At 41.7% G+C, this 13,825-nt stretch overlaps 1 protein-coding gene across 2 annotated transcripts in view; it reads right to left on the bottom strand.

The window, feature by feature from the left end:
* The window catches only part of Slc38a11 (solute carrier family 38 member 11), a 50,661-nt gene that overhangs the window by 15,446 nt on the left and 21,390 nt on the right, over nucleotides 1-13,825 (bottom strand). For both annotated transcript variants that reach the window (XM_035446582.1, XM_035446583.1), the window contains 2 exons: nucleotides 2,888-2,958; nucleotides 1,289-1,450 (listed from right to left, as the gene is read on the bottom strand). In XM_035446582.1, the coding sequence (XP_035302473.1) occupies nucleotides 1,289-1,450; nucleotides 2,888-2,958 (233 nt within the window). The remainder of the gene's footprint in view (nucleotides 1-1,288; nucleotides 1,451-2,887; nucleotides 2,959-13,825) is intronic.

Below are 13,825 nucleotides of genomic sequence, written 5' to 3'. Positions count from 1 at the left end.
TTTTAACTGCACTATCCTGGAATGAACACATATACATATGTTCATACACACACCTACGCTCCTATGTATGTATGTGTATGTACATATGTGTATGTATGCATATATATATATATATATATATCTGCATTGGTATCACATTATCACTACTTTTTAAAAAATATTTCTTATTTTCTGAGAAATACATGCACATAATCACAGTGACCTATGATCTCTGTGCAGATCAAGGCATCCCAAGAGTACCACAGTGTCACAGAAAACTAAGCCAAGGGGAGCTGGACTCTCAGAGATTATTGGAGGCTCTGTGTTGATCAAAACTGGGGAGGTAGAAAGAGGGGGTTGGCCGAATATCTGAACTTGAGCTTCAGAAGACCACGTGCATTCTGGTTGTTACTGGCCAGCTGGGGCAAGTTACTTCTCTTTTTGTGTAAGCAGGAAGTAGAACTAGTTATTCCACTTACCTTCAAAGGGTTGTGGGAAGGTCAAGTGAGAGACTAGACCTGCAAAAGCTTCGGAATATATGAATCATAACGTTTGGCCTGCTGTCAGGCTACCCTGAGTATTACACCCTGAATGATTGGATGTCAGTGTAAAGGGAAGACCACTTAGTTACCAGGCCCAAGAGAAACAAGAAAAAAGCAGTCACTTTGAAGTCAGGGAGGGAAAGGACTGACTTTATAGGAAATATGATGTTTGTGATTTAGTCCAGAATGAGACAATTAAGCAGAAATATCCTACAGGCTGGAGATGAAAAGGAAGGCCTGGGCTAGAAATAATGAGGAAATCACCCAGACTGTTTGTCAACAGAAAAGCATGACCCCAATGTCTGGGTGGGGATGGTGGATTAGAAAGTCCTTAGGAAGTAAGTAAAATTAAAAAAAAAATTAGCACAGGAAAAGAAAAACGTGCTAGTACAGTCATTCTTTGCTCAAGTGGGAGGCAGTTCAGTACAGCTAGCTGAGGAGAGGTTCAAAAGAACCAGAACCAGAAGGTTATCAGCTCAGCACTGGGAGGTTCTGGGTGGCCAGGAAAGGAAAAGTACAGACTGGCAGTGGAGAGGGGAGCCAGAGTTCATGTCTGGAAGCAGAGAGTATGGGATCACAGAACTAAGTCTCAGAGATTAAGAAGAGAGAAATCATGGAGCGGAGCATAGAGAGGCAGGAAGGTAGAACAGAGAGTGGGAAGAAGGGGGATGGTGTTGGATAGACCCCCCAAGAAACCTGCTGCAGATATGGCGGTACACAGTCCACGTGTGCACCAAGATAGGATGTGGTTTAGTCTCTCATTTTACCTTGAGTGAAGCCGGTAAAAGTCAAGTACCCACATGTGGCAAAGAGCACACAGATAAATATAGAAACCAAGATGGATGTGTGGATGATGCGGCACCACTTAGCTACCGTGGGCTCTTCGAGAGAACCATAGACCAGAAAGCAGTTATGGTGGCAAATGAATGCTGTAACACAAAAGAAAAAAAAAATCATTACTGGGGAAGCAGCAGGACTGTGTGCTCTACTCTGTAAAGTCGAGAGATGCATACTGCCTTAGGATTTCAAGTACCTAAAAATGAAAATATATTAATTTTTAACACTAAATGAGCCAGAAAGTAAGTTTTCTAATAAGCCTACAAATGAGCAACTACACAGAAGGCTTACCTGGTCTCTTCATGCTGCTGTCGACATGAACCAGGCCTGTCCAACTCCTCTTTTCCCTCTTCCTAATGGCCTTTTCTATCTTAAGGAAAATCTGGCTTTTTTGTGGTTGTTGTGAAGGAACCGGCTTCCCTTTTGGCAGCCATAACAGCCGAACACGTGCTTGCCATAAACCTGCCTTGGTCACTTAGAGGTCAGATGCCTGTCTCGTGACAAGGAACCTTAGTCACTAAAAGGTCAGATGCCTGTCTTGTGACAAGGAACCAATCAGAAGTTAGCTGGTGGCGCTATGCTTTACGACCCTGGGTGTGCTTTACGGACAAGCGCACGACAATGACGTAGAGAGCATAGCAACCACCCTGGGAGGGCCTATGAGCCATAACAACCAGTTGACCAATCAACACAGGGCAAGCCCTCCAAGCCTGGAGGCACACCAATCGTGAGCCTGTGCGTACCCCTAGACACTCCCCTTACGCTGCCCTATAAGATCTTTTGGGAGCCCGTAGGAGCCGTCTTTTTCTAGCCGTCTGCCATGGCGGGTGGGTGAAAGACCCGAGCTAACATGGGGTTAGTTCGTTAAATTACAATAAAGCCTCGTGCAGTTTGCAGCAAGCTCTCGAATCCGCCTGGTGATTGTGGTGACCGCGAACCTGGCCTGAGACCCCGGATACTTGAGTTTTCGGGGGTCTAACAGTTGTTTTGTTTTTTGTTTTTCGAAACAGGGTTTCCCCATATTGTTTTGGAGTGTCCTGGAACTCACCCTGTAGACCAGGCTGGCCTTGAACTCACAGAGATCTGCCTACCTCTGCCTCTGGAGTGCTGGGATTAAAGGTGTGCACCACCAATGCTTGGCTGTATCTTAAGAAAAATCTGTACATGATTTTCCTCAGAGTCTGGGACATAGAGGAGCTAAAGACATCCAGAGATGTCCTTTCCGCAGAGACTTTGAAGGAGTCTGTGATATTTGTTACACTTCCCAGTTAGGAATCCCACTAACTGTAGTGAATGTCCAGCTGGGAAATACTTTTCTCCAATTAGAAGCAAATTTTAGTAACAAAAGAGGAAGGCCATTAACAGGCAAGAAAGGGTTGAGTCTAATTCTATATTAACACAAACTAGATTGTGTGCTGCTAAGCGGGAATCCAAACTTACAAGACATGCTATAGATGTACAGGGAACAGTACCTCTTCAGGGAGCAGATCGAATCATACTGAAAAAGGGTTGTGAAGCCAGGTACTCACCAAAAGACATCACCCCAATAGCCTGGATGGCGTTGCGCTTTGCAAACACCCAAGCATCTTCTGTTTTTGGTCTAGAAGAAAATCAGTTAATTAGATACATCATTGTGGGGGACCGAATACGTGGGGTCCCAGGTTCTGGCTGTTAGCAGCGGTGGCTCCAGGAAACTCCGGCCCACTATTGTATTGTTAATTAACACCAGGCTGTACTGTTTACCTGGCCTGAGGGTAATATGCCTCTTATTTTGCACTGTATGTGCCTAAGCATCTGAATAGGCCCTCACCTGGAAGGAGGTGTTGGAGGTATGTTGAGGGAAGGAGAGGAATGAAGCCGGCGAGGGCCAGGAGACAGGAGGACAAAGAGAGAAATGGTTGCCTCGTGGTAACTAGCATGGTGGTTAAGGGACACCAGAAAAGATGGTTAATAAAGGAATAGCTCTAGTTCCACAACATGGAACTGAGAGCTCTCTGAAGATGACAAGATGCCTGTGTTTGGTCTTTATCGCCGTTGGGTTACTAGAAGCTTCCAAGCCCACACACCCCCACTCAGGTAGAACCTCATGGCTGTCGTGGGTTAAAGCTGAGGCAAGCCGGGCCACGACACATCGTTAAACAAGTATAAAAATAGTTTATTGAAGAATAAGAAATAGCATTTTATTCACACATAAAAATTGAGTATTTTTCAATGGGAACTTAATAAGGGGGCTAGAGAGATAGCTGAGAGTTTAAAAGCATTTGCTGCTCTTGCAAAGGACCCAGGTATGGTGCCTAGCACCCACATGGTAGCTCACAGGCATGGGTAACTCCAATTCCCAGGCATCTAATGCCCTCTTATGAACTCCTTGGGCACCAGGTACTTGTGATAAACACAGACACACACACACACACACACACACACACACACACACACACACACACACACACCATGCAGGAAAAATAACTATTCATATAAAATAACTTGCCAAAAAGAAAAAGAAGAAATTAGTAAGGGGCTTCCATTCATCTCATCAACATACATTTCCTGGGGGCATTAGTATCTCCTTAACCCCAGTGCTCTAAAATGCCTGTGAATGCTTGGAAAGAGTTTATGCTTACTCATGTAAAATATTCACTGACTGTGTGATTTGGGGAGTTGATTTGCTCAATCAGTTTAGCAACCAAGTTATTATGGAGTCATCACCCAAGATCCTGGGGGAGATATTAAATTACCAATATCCTATAACTACTCTTTATTCACCTCTTCAGTTTTTCAGATTTGATTGATCTGAGAGAAATTTATATGTGAAAGGTTCAGGCATTATGCTGGCCTGCTCCTGTTACCTGGTGGAATCCACTCAGGCAATACCCTGGTCAGCCCAAGGTTCCATGGGAAAGAAGTCTGCATGCAGGTGCAGAGGACTCCTTTAAAAGATAGGCCCCTGCACCTTTACGCTCTCTCTGCCCCTTTACTCTCTCTCTCTCTCTCTCTCTCTCTCTCTCTCTCTCTCTCTCTCTCTCTCTCTCTCTCTCTCTCTCCCCCTGTCTCTCTCTCTCTGTGTGTCTGTCCCGTCTGTTTCCCCGCTCTGTCTCTCTATGGCTACCGGCCATGGCGGTCAGCCATTTACCCCTGTTCCTCTTCTTAGTCTCCCCATTCTGCCTTATAATAAACATAGTCAATATGTCTGTCTCACCAATTTCTCTTTTCTTCTTTTTAAACAAAACAATAACATTTTGGCGCCCGGACGTGGAAAGGCTCTGCCCTTATACCTTCTGCGACCTGCTGGCGGGTGCATGTTAGGCAAGGGTAACCTTACAATCCACTTTCATCTCCGCTTTTCCTGGTACTCCCTCCTGCCTGCAGCAGCCTGAGATGCCGGAACTCAACTTGCCGCTTTTCCAACTAAGTATTTCTGGAACACACTGATCTGCCTATTCACTACAATCCGGTAAGAAACCCAAACCGTTCCCATGGGGCAGACCCAGCGCTGTTCACTCTGGGTCCATTTTTCGGTTTCGGGCCGGGTGCTCTCAGACAGGGCAATCTGTGCATTTTTCGGCCTTGCCCAGGGAAATACATTTTACGGGATCTTTCGGTTACTGGGAGCGAGTAGGTAAATGAGCGGAGTTCTGCCTCCCAGTGGGAACTTTCTTTCACCTGGGAATGTCCCTCATTGTTCTGTTTGTTCTTTCTCTGACTGTTTCTTCTTGGTTGGCAATGTCTGCTTGAGATGCTCTGAGAGTTTTGTTTGTCTGCTGGTTTTCATTTTTCCACATGAATGAGGTTTGAAACTTTTCTGGCAATTGAGAATGTGCTTACGGGGTCGCCATCAACCACGTGGGCTACCCTGGGGGCGCCATCTTGATCATAACCAGGTGACCTGGCTTAGGCCTACCCACTCAGTTCAATGACTTCCACCGGCAAGCACTGCCACCTGACATCTTGCTTTTTATTTCTTTCACTTGTTGGGTACATTTCCTAAAGGTCAGGCATGGGATCCCGCTCCAGGAGCGGTGCTTTTTTGCTTTTTTCAGTTCGGACTACTGGGTCCTTTTTCAGTTTCGGGACAGCTGTGTCCCCTTCGGGGCCAGGCCCCTGGCAACTCCCACGGGCAGACGTGCATCCGTAGAGGAGCTTTTTGCTGGTTTTCTACCTGCCTCACCCATGGGAAATGCATAGAGGAACCTTTCTGGTTTCATCCAACAAGCAGGTAAACAGACAAGCGGCTTACGGTTGCCGCCGTTTTGGTCATGTGACCTACCTGTAGTTACGCCCAGCTCCACCGGCCTATCCAGCAAACCTGTCTGCCGGACTTTTGATTTCTGCCAGATCTTTTTGCTTTTTATTTTTATTTTTTGTCTTTTTCTTCCTTCACTGGCTCTGTTGTTCATGGCTTGTTTACTAATTACTGTGCCTTTCCAGGGCCCTCTGTTTAAATCTACCCTGTCCCTTTAAATCTCCTGTCTGTTTGCTACAATGTACGGATCAGAGATTACATTCTGGTTCCCCCTTTACTGTTATCCAGTCCTGCTTATCTCTGTACCTGTAATTTAACTTTATACTTATCTAGCTCTATATACAACTTAAATTAAACTATTCTTAAGTCTCATATTTCTAAATTGCTATATATCTTTAAATGATGATAAAAGTTTAAAATCATAAAGGTCTATTTCAAATTAACAAAATATTTATACCACTCAGTTTATCCTGTAAGCCATTTACAAAGGTACAGCTTTTATTACAAAAAGGAATTTTTCTCTAACTAAAGGCAAACTTAACTGCTAAGATACTAAATAGACAGCCCTCAAATACTCAGAGATCTAGAGAATATGGCATTTAAAATGTTTTGTTAAAAAGCTTTTTATAACAGAGAGATAGGCCAGCTGCTGGCCCCATCCCATTTCCTCCGAGAAAACTGATGGGCACTGAAGAAACTTCATCTCGACTCAGTGACAACGCTGGTCACTGAGCAACCCTGCCCTTCACCTCAACTGGTACAAAGTATTCCAGACCATGGACAAGAAGACAACGGAATCGACTTTCCCGGCGTTTCTTGGGCCAACGGTAGGCGAGTCTTCCCAAAGTCTCTAATCCACAGGTCACAAGTTATCAGCAAGAAGGCAGGTGTCCTACAGCCCGCTACTATGGATGGAGGACCTTGGGGATGGCTGTCCCTACAGCCTGCTGGCAAGTCTCTGTTATTCTTTAATCATTGATTCAGGTAAAATCTTATCCTTCTCAAGAACTCTGATGTTTTTGATGACTGATAGTCTTGCCAGCTTAAAGCAAAACAGATTCCAGTAACAGGTATTTTAGGGTTTATCTATGTAAAGATAGGAAAGTCTAAGATGTATGAAGGTCTGAGAATGTAGTTACGAAGGCCTGAGGATAAAAAGGCTTAAATGATGATAATGAGTTGAGACATTAAAAAGAATAAAAAATGTTCCTGATTTCTCTATTTCTCATGCTACTGTTCATAGTCTACAATACCACTATAGGATCATAACTACAAGGTCAAGGTTAAGATACTTTTCATTGTCAAAAAAAAAAAAATCTGTCTATTTTAAAATGGTAATACTTTCAGCCAAATTGCTTCTAACATGAATATGATTCTAACATGTCTAATACTTATGTTTCCACAAACTCTAAGGATTCTTGTAAGTTCCAGGGAGCCGAATCAGATCCAAACAGGTCAGGTTCAATCCAGGTAATATTCAATCTTTCCCCAGTCCCAATTTCCCTTCACTCATCTTGGGACTCCTCGGGAACATCTCCCTCATCTTACAATCTTCCCCTCAAGTGACAGGACCTAAGAAAAAATTTTTTCTAAACTCAACCTTGTCTTCTGCTCTGTCAACATCTTGCCAGGTCTAAGAGGCGCCAGGGAGTTCCATACAGCCTGGACTACAATGAAACAACCAGCTTCCCCAGGACGTGGCAGCACCCCAACCTTCTCGGGTCCCCCAAAGATGGTCAACGCCCCCCATGTCAGCAGGAAGCAGTCTTAAGAATTCGACGCCCTTATTCCTTAACCTGCCATGTCTAAACACCCCACTTTTTTTTAATAATAAGTAGAGGTGGGAATGAAAGGTTCAGGCATTATGCTGGCTTGCTCCTGTTACCTGGTGGAATCCACTTAGGCAATACCCTGGTCAGCCCAAGGTTCCATGGGAAAGAAGTCTGCACGCAGGTGCAGAGGACCCCTTTAAAAGATAGGCCCCTGCACCTTTACGCTCTCTCTGCCCCTTTACTCTCTCTTTCTCTCTCTCTCTCTTTCTCTCTCTCTGTCTCTCTCTCTCTCCCCCTGTCTCTCTCTCTCTCTGTGTGCTGTCCCGTCTGTTTCCCCGCTCTGTCTCTCTATGGCTACTGGCCATGGCGGTCAGCCATTTACCCCTGTTCCTCCTCTTAGTCTCCCCATTCTGCCTTATAATAAACATAGTCAATATGTCTGTCTCACCAATTTCTCTTTTCTTCTTTTTAAACAAAACAATAACAATATGAGTTGAAGCTGCCTGAGGGGCACTGATTATTTCTGGGTAAATATATTCTTGTTCATTTGTTTTTGCAGGTGCACTCAGGAGTTGTTATGATTTAGGTCAGACATAGTGGTGCACACCTTTAGCCTTAGCACTCAGGAGGCAGAGGCCCATGGATCTCAATGAATTCTAGGCCAGTCTGGTTTACAAAGTGCGGCTTTATCATGTCCAGTTAGTTACTCACTTTAAATCCTCAAGTAACATATATCCTAGTGGAATTAAAATATCCAGCATCAGTGTGGACTGACCTGCCTAGTAAACACTCTTGCCTCTCCCTCCAGTAATACTGAATATTACAGGCTTGAGTCTTTATTTCTGGCCTCTGCTATTTGTTGGCTAAGGTATTCCTTTAGTTAAGTTAATTGATCTATGTTTCAATTTCTGCATCTGTGAAATGAGAATAACCATTGTATCTAATTTTCTGAGTTATTTTACAGATTAAATGAGATAAAACATGTAAATCTTATGATAGAGGGATTGTAATAATATCTTCAATATATATTCATTAGTTTTATCACTACTATTTATTAATATTTTATTAATATCCTTTCTTACACATTTAAAGGCAGATAAATGTCCACAGATATCATCCACGTCTACAGACAGGTTTGAATGAGACTCAAAAGAGTGCGTGGAGATAGACAAGATGCCCACCAGAGAGCATGAGGGTCCTGGAGGGTTAAATGAAAAGGGGAATTCTCAAGATGAAAACTCAACTTTCATGTTTGTTACTCATTGTCTGTATGAAGAGGACACAAACGAACTGTATTTGCTTTGTCAAAGTTTGTGGAATTTGTGCAGTGTATCATCTTTCTATAAATGAAATGAGCAGCTCTCAGGGGGAAAAAAGAGCCTTACAGAAAAGCCAGTCTGAGAGGAGGCCTCCCACTGTTCCCTGACCTGCTGGGAATCTCTGCTCTTGGAGTAGGAGCTACTGCCACCTGCTGCCTCCATGGCTCTTTCCAGTCAACCCTGCAAATTCCAGCCTTAATGTGCAAGTGCACACTTATTTAATATACGTATAAAATAATCCACATTGGGCAGCACTAACTGAAGATTATATAACTTTCTAATATGCTGAGTGAGTGGTGTGTTCTAAATCTAGGAAAAGGAATGAGGTAATGGGATGTTGCTTTTCAATCATTTGCAACAACCTAGGAGTGAGTTCAGAAACAACTAGTTCCATGGGGAGGGAGGGAAGGAGAGAGAGGAGAGAAGGAATTGATATTTCTCCCTGGTATAATTTATGAGATGCGATAAATTTTGATACCCAACCTGAATGAAAACAAATGTTCTTCTACCTTTAGACCATAGATGTCAAATACAAAAAAATATTATCAATGCATCCAAGCATTGTGTATGATTAAAACGTCACCAGAAATGTCTTTCCTAATCATTGCCAGGGTAGTCTCATAGAAACATCTGTCAATGTGTTTACCACATTAATAGATTAGTATGTGAAGGCATATGGATTTTAGCACACACGGAGAAACATATGATTCAGTCTTTATTTTCATCAAGACACCAAGCAAGCTGTTTAGTAATCCCCTTATCCCAAGGAAGAAAATCTGCACCAAACATATGTGTAATGAATGCGGAACTTAAAGGGTAGAAATGTTACAACTAAGGGAAGGAACCAGATAAGACGATTATATATCCAATTATTGGTTCTTACTTACTTCAAGAAGTCAATGAGAAAATGCCTAATCACAAAAATGTGAACATAGACAATTCTAGGGCTCTTGGGGTCAGCTGCTGGAGATCATGAGGTATTTAACAGAAGGCTGAATATAAATTCAGTTTACACACACACACACACACACACACACACACACACACACACACACACCAGTAAAGTTGATGTAAACAACTGACATGTTTTAAAGAGTGGCAGTGACAACAAAAAGCCCTATTTTGAAGGAAGTTTTAATACCATGTTATACTTCTATTAAATATATAAAGAAATGTAGAGACATACCATGTCTATATTTCTGCAAGGAAGACTCAATATTACCCACATCCCAATTCCTCCCTAATTAGTACTCAAAGAAGTGTATTGAAGAACAACTTATGAAAAAAGATAACATCAGAATCTTAAGGCCAAGACTGGTAAATGACAAAATCAATTAAGGATGGTGTAAAACATTTGTAAATGATATAATCCATATGGAAAGTTAAGAATATAAATATTTAACTGGAAAAAGAGATTGTGGATTGATCACACATAAAATAAGTGAAATGATTATTATCTAGTTTATAGTAAATATTCTGTGATTCAATAAGAGAAATAAAGCATGATGAGCAATGGGTGAATCGATGGGTAGGAAAGGAATCAAGACCAAGCTAATAAATATTAACCTTAATGTGTGTGTCAGATGCCAGGAAAATGGCTTTCTGCATGCTAGGCAAGCACCTACCACTGAGCTATATGCCTGGATACTTTTCACTTTTTTGAGATAGGATCTTGCTAAGTCTAAATTGGCCAGCCAGGCCTTCAACTCCCTCTGTAGTCCAGGCAGTCCTTGAATTTGCCATCTGTCTGATTAAGTTTTCCTGGTAGCTAGACTGACAGGTATGTCCCACCATGTCAGTTGCTTCAATTGTTAAGTGCTAGATGTATCAAAATAGAAATGGATGAACAAGTGTGACCACTGTAACCTGTTACATTAGGTTTCCTTAGTTTCAACCTTTCTTTTTTGAGGCATGTATCTCAGTCTAGCCAAGGGGTCACTATGTAGCTGAGGATGACCTTGAACCTTGATCTCCGTTCCTTCAGCTCCTGAATTCGGGGATAACAGGCATGCACCAACAGGCTCAGTTTGATGTGGGTGCTGAAGGTCAAACCCAGAGTTTTGTGCTTGCCAGGCAAGTACTCTACCAGCTGACCTATATCCATAGGCTAATCAAATGAAAACAGTGCAGGGGGATTCAAATATATATTTACACAGAAGAAATACCACAAGCATTTTGAAACTGGAGGAACAGAAAGATAAAAAGATTGAAAGTTTAATGGATTAAAAAAATGAACAGAGAAAAAGGACTCCTGGAACATCACCTAGTTGGCCATTGTCTCTCAGAAGAAGAAGAGAGATGAGGGAGGGAGTGGAGGGAGGGAGGGAGGGAGAAAGGGAGAGAGGGAAAGAGAGAAACAGATAATGCTAGAAGAATGGTTAAAAACTCCCAGATTTTATAGTAAGCTTGAATATCATGAATATAAACATTCAAGAAACATAAGAAACTCAAGTGATTTTAGTAACATCTACTCTGTTGAACATGATAATAACTTTTAAAAACCAAGGAGACTGATTGGTACTCATCACATTTGTGTGTTATCATTGACAGTGATAACATGTCAAGTACAGACATTTGGGCAAAGTTCATGAACAGCTAGGACTCCCTTTTTATAGAGAACTGCAACCCATTTACCTGGTCAGGGAACTTAAACTTTCACTTTCAGAATTGTTAGAGGCCCTGGATATATTTTTCATAAGGTGAAGTAGCTTGGGAGATGTGTGTGGGTATGAATGTGTGCATTTCAAATTATTTGCAAGTAGTGGGAATTTAGCTTTCCATGATTTTACCAAATTAAACTTTTATTTGATGTATAAACAGGCATGCATACTTAATGCCCAATTTTGGGTTTTCTGTGAAGGAATATTTTTAAGGTTTGACTCAAGGATATCTCCCCAAGGCTTTCATCTAAGCACTAACATTGACTCTTACCTTTTCTCCTTTTAGTCTTCTGATCACATACAGAGTAACAGAGACTAGAAACTGACAGGTAAAGAAATCCTGCAGGTAGAAAATCCAACATGGTTTTTCATCTGCATAAAATTCTACATGTGTATGGGGTAATTATATATCAGGTAATTTTTAAATCAGGGCAAACACACACATTCATGCTTTATCGTAAAAATATTTAAAATACTTTCTTCTAGCTTTTTAACCATTAACTGTATATCACCATCTGTAATCATTCTACTGTATATGAAGCACAGAACTTATTTCTGATTGTGTCTTTGTGTACCCCCACCTTGGCCTCTAGTGACAACCATTCAACTCTTTAACTTTGAGGAGAGCAACTTTGTTTGCTTTTTTTGGGACAGCGTCTCACTATACAGCCTTAGCTGGTCTGGTATTCCTATAGATCTGCCTATTTCTGCCTCCCATGTACTAGGAGTAAAGGCATGTACCACCAAGCCCTGCCTGAGATAAACTTTTAAAACATCTCACAAATGAGTGAGATCATGTGGTAATTATTTTTCTGTTTGTGACATATTTTACTTTTCCAGTTCCATGTTATAGTGAGTGACACAACTTTATTTTTTATGGTATTATGGTATTATGTTGAATGTGTTTGTCATATTTTCCTTCTTCATCAGTGGGTGGACACTTAGATTGCTTCTATATCTTCATTATTATAAAAATGTTGCAATGAGTAATTAGGTAATTTTTAAGAAAGAGTTACCTATCCATCTGTGATGGCAATTCTTGGTTGTCAACTTGTCTGATCTGAAATTAACTAAAACCCCAGGTGGGGCACACCTGTGAGGGATTTCCCCTTGCTAGCAAGTCCAACCCTTCGTTGGCCTTAGAGCCTGCTTCTATGGGATTTAATATCTATTGAAGACAGCTGAGAAATCCAGCCTCATGAACTAGGTACTAGATTCTTGGAACTTCCATTCATAGGCAGCCATTTTTGGATTATCTGGACCACAGACTGTAAAGCACATCTATCTATCTATCTATCTATCTATCTATCTATCTATCTATCTATACATCTATCTATCTTCAACGTTATATTATGTTACTCTAGAGAACCCTGGCAAATACACCATCCCTCTCCATTAGATCAAGCTTTTTTCTTCACAGCAGAGTGTAAACTCCACATAAAAGGAAATAACTTCTCTAAGGCATAAACTGTCTTAAGTAAGTGATTGAATTTGCACTTAGAATTTCATGCAAGCCAGTAATAAAAAATTTAAACCTGGGACTTGGGAGTTGAAAGCACTTCCTGCTATTCCAGAGGATTCCAGTTCTATTCCTAGTAATAGCCATTACATTGTGGATAGTTCACAATAGCCTTCTGGCCTTCCTGGGTACACACACACACACACACACACACACACACACACACACACACACACACACACACACAGACACACACACACTCACACTTGGCTCTCTAATTAAACCAAAGTAGAAAGGCCACATGGACTTCCCTTCTGTCCTGAGATGTTATTAAAGGAATTTAAATGGTTCAAAAGGGAGAGGATGGTGGCAGAAGAGACATCAGTGGAGAAAAGGAAAAGTGGATGTTTATGTACAGAGGACACTCACTGTGAGAAAGAGTGGTTTGCTTCATGCCAACCAGGAGTGTGTGGAGTGTGTGAGGCTCAGACAGAATAGGGAATAGGTGAAGGGGAGTCCTGGAGTGGTGGGTGGTGGTGCAGGAGCAAATGGCCAGGCAGTCAGTCTGTCTATAAGGCACAGCAGGACAGGACTCCCTGTCAGGTTGATCCATTATCTGATCTGAGTGTTTGGAAGGGGCTTAACAAAAGGGATCAAGTCTAAAAGTCAAACAGGGTAAAGGGTTTAAAACAAAACCAAAGGCAGGAATTGAGCGTGGAGTAAAAGGAGAAAGGGGCTGGAAGGAAGGTTAAAAGGAAAAAGCTCTTAGTTTTAAAAGCTTTAGTGAACTATACTATGTGAAGAAGGAAAAGATAATTTAGGGCCTGGCTTATAGCAATTTGCAGTCTTCAAAAAGAATGATTGCTCTCTTTACATAAAAAATGTGAACAGATGTTAATTTATGTAATTTTTGTTTAGTCTTTTTGGTGAGGGAGTGCTGAGGATCAAAGTCGGGGTTTCCTGTATGCTAATCACAAAGCTATACATAGTCCTATATGCTTTTTAAGAAAAGATTTA

This window comes from Cricetulus griseus, chromosome 6, assembly GCF_003668045.3.
Source record: "Cricetulus griseus strain 17A/GY chromosome 6, alternate assembly CriGri-PICRH-1.0, whole genome shotgun sequence".
NCBI lineage: Eukaryota > Metazoa > Chordata > Mammalia > Rodentia > Cricetidae > Cricetulus > Cricetulus griseus.
Note: the sequence above shows the minus strand (reverse complement) of the source record. Positions and strands in the feature narration are given on the sequence as shown.